The sequence below is a fragment of the Oncorhynchus tshawytscha genome, linkage group LG16, assembly GCF_018296145.1.
Source record: "Oncorhynchus tshawytscha isolate Ot180627B linkage group LG16, Otsh_v2.0, whole genome shotgun sequence".
NCBI lineage: Eukaryota > Metazoa > Chordata > Actinopteri > Salmoniformes > Salmonidae > Oncorhynchus > Oncorhynchus tshawytscha.
In genome coordinates, this window is record NC_056444.1 from 44,918,282 (window position 1) to 44,928,043 (window position 9,762).

Consider the following 9,762-nt stretch of genomic DNA (forward strand, 5'->3'; position numbering starts at 1 on the left):
AGGTATCCTAAAAATATATATAAAATATATGAATTTGGCTTTTAGTACTACAGTATAGCCCATAGAAAAACATTGACTTACACATTCATAAAAGGCAAAAAAGACCAAAATAGTATCATAAGGAATAAGGTTTTGAAGTGTCTGTCCTATATCTAGGAGACATAGGAAAGGTCAGGAAATATATATATATATATATACACACACACACTACTGTTCAAAAGTTTGGGGTCACTTAGAAATGTCCTTGTTTTTTAAAGAAAAACAATTTTTTTGTCCATTAAAAAAATATACATTTGATCTGAAACACAGTGTAGACATTGCTAATGTTGGAAATTACTTTTGTTGCTACAAAACGGTGGAATATCTCCATAGGCGTCCAGAGTCCCATTATCAGCAACCATCACTCCTGTGTTCCAATGGCCAAGTTAATCCAAGTTTATCATTTTAAAAGGCTAATTAGAAAATAATTTTGCAATTATGTTAGCACAGCTGAAAACTGTTGTTCTGATTAAAGAAGCAATAAAACTGACCTTCTTTAGACTAGTTGAGTATCTGCATTTGTGGGTTTGATTTACAGGCTCAAAACGGCCAGAAACAAAGACTTTTCTTCTGAAACTCGTCAGTCTATTCATGTTCTGAGATATGAAGGCTATTCCATGCGAGAAATTGCCACCAAACTGAAGATCTCGTACAGTGCTGTGTACTACTCCCTACACAGAAAAGTGCAAGCTGGCACTAACCAGAATAGGAGGAGTGGGAGGCCCCTGTGCACAACTGAGCAAGAGGACAAGTACATTAGTGTGTCTAGTTTGAGAAACAGACGCCTCACATGTCCTCAACTGGCAGCTTCATTAAATAGTGCCCGCCAAACACCAGTCTCAATGTCAACAGTGAAGAGGCGACTCCGGGATGCTGGCCTTCTAGGCAGAGTTGCAAAGAAAAAGCCATAGCTCTGTCCAGTGTCTGTTCTTTTTTCCATCTTAATCTTTTTTTTTGTATTGGCCAGTATGAGATATGGCTTTTTCTTTGCAATGAATATCCCTTTGAGTATGCTGAAGTTATTACACTTTGGATGGTGTACCAATACACCCAGTCACTATGAAGAAATCGGGCATCCTTCCTAACTCAGTTCCTGGAGAGATAGGAAACCATTCAGGGCATTCAAAATTAGGCCAATGGTGATTTTAAAACAGTGACAGAGTTTAACGGCTGTGATAGGAGAAAACTGAGGAAGGATCAACAACATTGTAGTTACTACACAATACAAAAAATATTTCAAAGCATGCACCCAGTGTTGAGGAACAATAGTAAATGTTAAGGAACTATAGTAGTGCCACACATGATCAAGGGATACTACACTGTGTAGTACAGTAATATACAGTTTACTACATAATTATAGTAAGTACTGTAGTATTCTATAGTAAACTATTATTTTTTCATGTGGGTGCCAAACTCCCCAAAAAATGCTTGTGTTTCTGTGGTCGGTGAATGAGCAACACTTCGTCGTCTGCTGGTTTTTACCTATGATGACAAAGACAGTCATTCTGATAACATAGAGTGCAAACAGTATTCATCGACTGCAGACAACAAAAACATAGACTTTCCCATTAAACAAGCTTTATTCGTGTTACGTCATGACAATGCAGATATGAGGTCGGACATGGTGTTATTAAGTGAGGATTTGTGCTGCAATGTGATACTGTGTGAAGTCAGCATGCCATGTGATACAGTGTATAACACAACATAAGTCCAGTGTTGGTGTCAGCACGTCAATTATCGTCAACTAAAAACAATTATGTAGAAGAGTGCAATTGGCACAGATTGAAATCAAAATTATTACTTGACATGGCAGAATGCAAGAACTGTAAAGAAATATATGGACAAGAGGGCAGGCTCTGTGATAAAGAGTCACAGAAAAAGAGAGAAAGAAAAACTGAATGATATAGTTAGAGTGTAAGGGAGAAATAGAGGCTGATAGAAAAAGACAGTAACAAAGACAAAGCGAGTAAAAAAAGAGTAAGAGCAAGAGAGAGTGAAAGCTTGGTGGCTACGGATCCTGTCAGACTGCTGTGGCGAAGCCTATGCGGTTGTTGCGACGGTCAAACTCTGTGTAGTAGCGGGCGATGAAGTTGGCTCCCAGGATCCAGATAGGGCCAGTAGGGGGCGGCACATCCAAACCCCTAAAAGTCACGCTACATATGTCCTCTCCAAACTGAGATTGCTGCAGACACAAATAGAGTTCAAAGCACAAAACATCTTGGTAAAGACTTCCATAAATGTATATGCAGTTGAAGTCGGATGTTTACATACACCTTAGCCAAACACATTTAAACTCCGTTCTTCACAATTCCTGACATTTAATCCTGGTGAGAATTTCCTGTTTTAGGTCAGTTAGGATCACCACTTTATTTTAAGAACGTGAAATGTCAGAATAATAGTAGAAGGAGATTGATTTATTTCAGCTTTTATTTCTTTCATCACATTCCCAGTGGGTCAGAAGTTTACATACACTCAATTCGTATTTGGTAGCATTGCCTTTAAATGGTTTAACTTGGGTCAAACATTTTGGGTAGCCTTCCACAAGCTTCCCACAATAAGTTGGGTGAATTTTATGATGGCCACTCCAATAGCTTGACTCTGTTGTGCTTAAGCCATTTTGCCACAACTTTGGAAGATTTCTTGGGGTCATTGTCCATTTGGAAGACCCATTTGTGACCAAGCTTTAAAATCCTGACTGATGTCTTGAGATGTTGCTTCAATATATCCACATATTTTTCCTACCTCATCATGCCATCTATTTTGTGAAGTGCACCAGTCCCTCCTGCAGAAAAGCACCCCCACAACATGATGCTGCCACCCCTGTGCTTCACGGTTGGGATGGTGTTCTTCGGCTTGCAAGCGTCCCCCTTTTCCCTCCAAACATAACAATAGTCATTATGGCCAAACAGTTCTATTTTTGTTTCATCAGACCAGAAGACATTTCTCCAAAAAGTACGGTCCCCATGTGCAGTTGCACACCGTAGTCTGGCTTTTTTATGGAGGTTTTGGAGCAGTGGCTTCTTCCTTGCTGAGCGGCCTTTCAGGTTATGTCGATATAGGACTTGTTTTACTGTGGATATAGATACTTTTGTACCTGTTTCCTCAAGCATCTTCACAGGGTCCTTTGCTGTTGTTCTGGGATTGATTTACACTTTTTTGCACCAAAGTACATTCATCTCTAGGGAGACAGAACACGTCTCCTTCCTGAGCATTATGATGGCTGCACGATCCCATGGTGTTTATACTTGTGTACTATTGTTTGTACAGATGTACGTGGTACCTTCAGGAGTTTGGAAATTGCGCCCAAGGGTGAACCAGACTTGTGGAAGTCTACAATTTATTTTCTGAGGTCTTGGATGATTTCTTTAGGCTTTCCCATGATGTCAAGCAAAGAGACACTGAGTCTCAAGGTAGGCCTTAAAATACATCCACAGGTACACCTCCAATTAACTCAAATTATGTTGATTAGCGTATCAGAAGCTTCTAAAGCCATGACATAATTTTCTGGAATTTTCAAAGCTGTTTAAAGGCACAGTCAACTTAGTGTATGTAAACTTCTGACCCACTGGAATTGTGATACGTGAAATAATCTGTCTGTAAACAATTGGAAAAATGACTTGTGTTATGCACAAAGTAGATCTCCTAACCGACTTGCCAAAACTATAGTTTGTGAACAAGAAATTTGTGGAGTGGTTGAAAAACAAGTTTTAATGACTCCAACCTAAGTGTATGTAAACGTCCGAATTCAACTGTATGTAATTGTCACGGCTGATTTCCTCCTCTTCGTCTGAAGAGGTGTAGCAGGGATCGGACCAAAATGCAGCGTAGTTCGTGTTCAACATGTTTAATGAAAGATGATAACATGAACACTACACAAACACAAAATAACAAACGTGGCAAAACCGAAACAGTCCTATCTGGTGCAGAGAACACAAAGGCAGGAAACAATCACCCACAAAGTACACACAGAATATGGCTGACAACGATAGACAATAGACAGCTGCCTCTAATTGAGAACCAATCTAGGCAACCATAGACATACACTCTACCTAGAAAGGAGAGTGCAATACGGTGCTCTTTAATGCTCTCACACAACACTGGGTGCTCAAAACCAAATGCCCCAAACACGGGGGACGAAAATAGTACAGTAGAATACACGACCAGGAACAAACATGTTCCTCTACTACAGAACCGAAGGTCACAATAATTAATCCCGCACAAAGAAACAGGCGGGCCGGCTGTCTAATAAAGCCCCACTAATGACTCCCTAACAGGTGCTAACAAAAACATACAAGGGGGGGGAGGAAACACCATCAGTGGCAGCTAATAGGCCGGCGAAGACGACCGCAGAGCGCCACCCGACCGGGAAGGGGAGCCACCCTCGGTCGGACTCGTGACATCCAAAATAACTGTTCTTGTTTACTGCAGTAATTTTGCAGTGTAAGTGCAGTTGCAGTGCAGTAATAACTGCAGTTACACTATTCTGCTATTATCGCGTCCAAAATACCACAGTTGACTGCAGTTACTGCACTTTTACTGCCGTTTCAAAACTACAATATTTTTTTGTAAGCGTGTTCAACATCTATGAAGTAGCTAGTAAGTTTACTGTAGTAGTTGACTTGGTAACCAAACAAACAGACTTGCGAGTTCATCTAACCAAACCATATGTCCTAGCTTGCTATTATGAAAATCAAATTCAACAATGCAATAACGTTAATGTTTTCAATTAAATTTTTGCTGTGAGAATGAACTAGCCATTGAATTCTGCCGTGCTGACATACCGTGCATTATAGGGAAATAATGTACATTCTAGAATGCCCTTTAAGCCAATCAGAAATGAGTATTCAACAATGCCATGGTATAAGTCCAAAATAAACATGACATAATAGCTGCGAAGGTATCAAAGACAATCACCCTGTACCTGTATCCCAGTCGTGCTCGTTTCCATGTTGCTTACCCATAAGATGTAGTCTCCTTCAGTGAGTGAGTACTCATGGCCTCCCAGGTGGAAGGTGACACTGGGTAAGGACTTTACCAGGTCACAGTTCACAGTGTACTGAAAAGGGGACAAAAAACACAGCTTAGTCCACACCAGAGGGGTATTCCAGAAAGCCGGATTAGTGACTTAAGGAGGTTTGTCAAACCAGAATTTACGGCTCCAGAAAGAGCTTGAAAGAGAGCCTGATCAGAGACCATAGCAACGAATGCGCTGAAGTGAATCTGCTACCTACTAGGTTACGTGATCTTAGCCTATGCTGGTGAACGAATACGGGACTTATCCGTAAAATCAGATTCCTATTTGTCACTATGGCCTGTCCTTTCTTTGAAAATCAACTTGACATCGGAGCCTGCATTGTTTGCCGTGCTTTACAAAGTAAATGAATTATTGGCCCTCAAAATAGATCCTTTAGATCATTCTGAAGATGTTATCTTTGAATATTATTGTTTTTCAGCACAATCACTCATATATCTGGTCAATTTACTCATCCCATATATAGCAAATGTAACCCAACGCTGTTCCGCTTTGACTATACAAACTCTGTGTATTGCGTTGCGATTTTTTTCCCACTGGAAGTTTCAGGTACAATATGGGCGATGCTGAGCTATTTTTTAATGTGTTTGTTGCATTCCCTGGCCATCAAGCTGTCCATATGATCAAGGAGGACTTTTACAGAATTGCAGGTACAGTAGGCTGACTGCCAGGGAAGCTCTGCTAATCTCAAAATCAATAAACATAGGCAACATGATAAACAGCCTAATTCATCCTGCAGATTTTCCCAACGTCATTGGTGCTATAGAATCAATGTTACAATAAACGTGCTCTATAAAGTGAAAACATGATTACCCATGTGTGTAAGCTAAGCTTCTTAGATATTGGAATCGTGCTACTTCTTTTGCGCACTTACCCTGGGTCCAATTTTCTGCAAGGCTCCCTCTGGCTTTTGCTGTGGCGGATATATTACTTTCGTTGGTAAATATGTGATCATATTCATTGCATGTTGTCACATTTGTTTCTTGTTCTAGACTTGTGAAATATTGGGCTCTGTCTTTTGACCTTTTTGAATGTTGCCTACAACCTGCCAGTTGTCAGATCAACCAATCTGCACTTCGCTTGGCCTAATAACTTAATAGAGAAGCAGCCATTCTGGAACCAAGAAATCCGGGACTCCCTCAGCTGATTAAGACAAGACGGATATGTTCAGGAAATCCTGCATTTGTTAAACCATCTTTCTGGAATACCCCTCTGAAGATAAGATAGTTAAAGGGGCAATCTGCAGTTGCTACATACATTTTTTTGTACTTATAAATTAGTAATTTGTAGGTCCTACCCATTGATTCTTGAAGCATTTTACTTATAAATGCATCATGAGCTTAGTTCATGTCATATCCCATCAGAAGTCAAAATATAACCTTGTTTTATTCCAATGTTTGTAAACAAATTAAATGTAAACAAACACTGTATAGACTCAAAACATGGTTTAAACTTGAGTGGTTATATTTTTGTAGGATAATCCCTTAGCTTTTTATGGAAACAGTGTCAGGGAAATACTTTATTATTGTTTCAACTGCAGGTTGCCCCTTTAAGAGACTGGCTGAGGGGATTCAATTAATCTGGGCGTGTTTTGCTCGATTGTTTGCGCGGTTGCGCGGTTGTTTGAATTTGTTTTTGAAACAGGGCTGCCTCCAGAGCACAGGCCAGGTGCCCCTTTCAAAGCCCACTGAGAAGTTGGCTCTCTGCTCAAAACAGAAGTGACGTAGGAGCACGTGGAGTAACGAGTAGGATTCTGTGTTTTCACATGCAAAAGTGATTGCTTTTGATAGAAAAATAAAAACATATATTTTATGGACGATGCACAATGCTGCCAACATGACCGAGCGGCGCAGATTACTGTTTGATTTGAGGCGGGTACTCCTCCCTCACAGCTTTTGCCGGCTCACGTCACTGGGCCATAGACAGGTGACAAGCAGCATAATCAAATCTGCCCAATTTGTGATGTACATACCCCTCCCTCTGCCAGCTCTGTGGCTCCAATGGTCTTCATCAGTACAGACACAGAAGAGGCAGGGCCTGTAATGTAGGAGGAGCCTGTGTCAATCACAGCCATGCAACCCTCCTTACAGAACAGCATCTCCTCCCCCACAGACACCCTGGTAGAGAAAGAGAATTACACACGTTTATTTCTACCTTTATTTAACTAGGCAAGTCAGTTAAAGAACAAATTCTTATTTTCACTGACGGCCTAGGAACAGGGGTTAACTGCCTTGATAAGGAGCAGAACGACAGCTTTTCATCTTGTCAGCTCAGGGATTTGATCTTGCAACCTTCCGGTTACTAGTCCAACGCTCTAAACACTAGGCTACCTGCCTCCACCTATACATATATACATGCAAATGCACCTGCACTGACCATCAGACACACAGAGCGACAGACAACATGCACACAGACCTATACAACTTTCTCATCTCACCCTTTCATGTTGACCTCCCATTTTCCTGCCTCACGGGTGCCCATGTAGTTGAAAGTACCAGTGTAGTAGTCTGGGTCTGTCCCTCCCAGCACTAGCTCTCCACCTGGTTTGTGCATTGGGTCTCTGAGAGAAGAAAAACATATTTTGGACTAATTCACAGATTCTAAAAGTACTTATTTGTGTATGTGGAGGAATAATCCGTATATGAACAGTGATAGTGATATCTCCTACTTGCTGTAATAGACAGAGAAGACGTCCTCCTTGAGGACGTGCTGGGACATAATGCGGTCGAACACGGGGGTGATGCCGTCGATGGCCACGATGGGGTAGCCCATCCCCAGGACCCCATCAAACTTGGCAAAAATGAAGGGGATGGCAGGCAGGGCTGTAACCTCAGCAAATACTTGGACCACTGGGATGCCACCCACCTAGAGGAAGCACAGAGTAAGATGTTGTTCCATAATACCTAGATAAAGGTTTTCCCCCAGTGAGATGATCCTACTGTAGACCACTAATTATGGGCAAGTCTACTATTATTTCCCAAATTTGATCATTAAAAAGGACAATACAAATAGGTGATAGGAAACAGATTAGGAGAAAGGGAAGGAAGGTTGTTTTCCTGTTGATGTGTTGCGTTACACTCACCACAACCACATCCTCACTCAGGAACCCTCTGACATTTCCAGAGGCATACTGGATGGAGAAACCTGTCCCGTTCTCTATGTGTGTTCGGGATTTGGAGGCATCATATCTGTTGTGGGTAACTGAGAGTTCAAAGGTCACTGAGTCATAATCTTCCGGGAACATCATCATCTCTGGTGACGCAATCATACATGTTTTGTGTGTGTGTGTGTGTGTGTGTGTGTGTACTTACAGCAGGCAGTATAGAGAGGGGAACAGTTGTAAGAGGGCACCCACAGGTTGGCTGAGCCTGTATCAAACACCACATTGAACATCTGAGCAGGAGAACCAATACTGATCTCCCCATAATACTGGGCCTGAGAAGAAGAGAGAAGAGGAAGCAATGAATCATTTACACCACTGAGTTGGGCATAGGTTTCGTGTCCTCTCATTTATGTGCTAATCCAATGTCAATTGCATCTATGTGTTGTCAGTGCAATGTGTGCAGGTGGTCTCTCACATCCAGGTAGTTGGTGAGGGGGGTGGGGGTGGTCCCGTTGCTGGTGGAGGGGTCATCTTTGCTTTTCTGGGCCAATTCAGCAAAGAACTGGGCTGGGGACACGCCTATCTCATGCAGAGTCTCTCTTATGGAGGGCATCTTCTTCAGACTGATCCTGATCAGAGAGGACAATGGTAAGGAAAGACCATCCAATAGAATGATATATAGGGAGTGACCAGGGGTGGGGTTATACAATCCAGTCTGCAATCATGGACCATTTGGTGATATAAGACCATGTGTCCTCGTGTCAGTATGACATTGTTGTTTCTACAGCTCTGCCAAAAATACACATTCTCTATTGAGTTAGTTAAGCAAAAGAGGCTGGTTTAAATGGATAAAATACACCCAAGTATCCATTCAACCTCCTTTGCTGTCTATCGTAGGTAACATTACATCGTAGGAACATAACACAGAGGACCATAACACATTGCAGAGTAGACTTCATATAGTGAGACACACAAAAAAAATGGTTACCTTTGTAAGGCATTGATTGTGGTCATCGTCAGTGACAGAGCAATCACACACACCCAGTAATGCATCAGCATGGCCATGGAGACTCTGAAGAGCGAAGGAGTGTACGGGCCCTGAGAAGACGCACAAGTTATCCTAGTCAAGTTATCCTAGTATCGTTCCTCCGGGCACACCAGCTGGTTGTATATCCAATCTTCTGAAAGATTGGCCCCTCTCTCTCTTTCTCACTGTCTGTCTACTCTTTTTATACCATCTCTCCTTCACTCCTTCAATGAGTTCTGACCCAAAGGCCACTGGCTCGGAGTTTCCCTAGAAGTGTCCACCAAAAACAACCCTCTTCTCCCTCTTCTTCCTCCCTCCCTCCCTCCCTCAGTCAGCACTCCCCTGACAAACGGGTCCCAGAGAGAGGTTTAAACTGTGACCCCTGGGAACATATTGGATACAGAAAGCAGGGACGTAAGGGTTTGAGAGAGAGAGAGCTCTCTAGCCATGCTGGGCTTCCATCATAGCTGCAAAGGTGAAGGCCTGTGAGAAGAGGAGTGGGTGAAGCTGTAGGGGGGGGGCAGAGGAGTAGGAGAGGGTGCTGACAGGGATCACCCAGGC

At 42.2% G+C, this 9,762-nt stretch overlaps 1 protein-coding gene across 1 annotated transcript; it reads right to left on the reverse strand.

Annotated features, from left to right (window-relative positions):
* Positions 1-1,610: 1,610 nt before the first annotated feature.
* On the reverse strand, positions 1,611-9,363 carry LOC112216579 (renin-like). The gene is made up of 9 exons (XM_024376564.1): positions 9,163-9,363; positions 8,650-8,803; positions 8,383-8,506; positions 8,154-8,272; positions 7,740-7,936; positions 7,509-7,631; positions 7,044-7,188; positions 4,997-5,095; positions 1,611-2,221 (listed from the first exon to the last, which is right to left on the reverse strand). The coding sequence occupies exons 1-9, from the start codon at positions 9,237-9,239 to the stop codon at positions 2,060-2,062; spliced, it is 1,200 nt and encodes a 399-aa protein (XP_024232332.1). The 5' UTR covers positions 9,240-9,363; the 3' UTR covers positions 1,611-2,059.
* Positions 9,364-9,762: the final 399 nt, after the last annotated feature.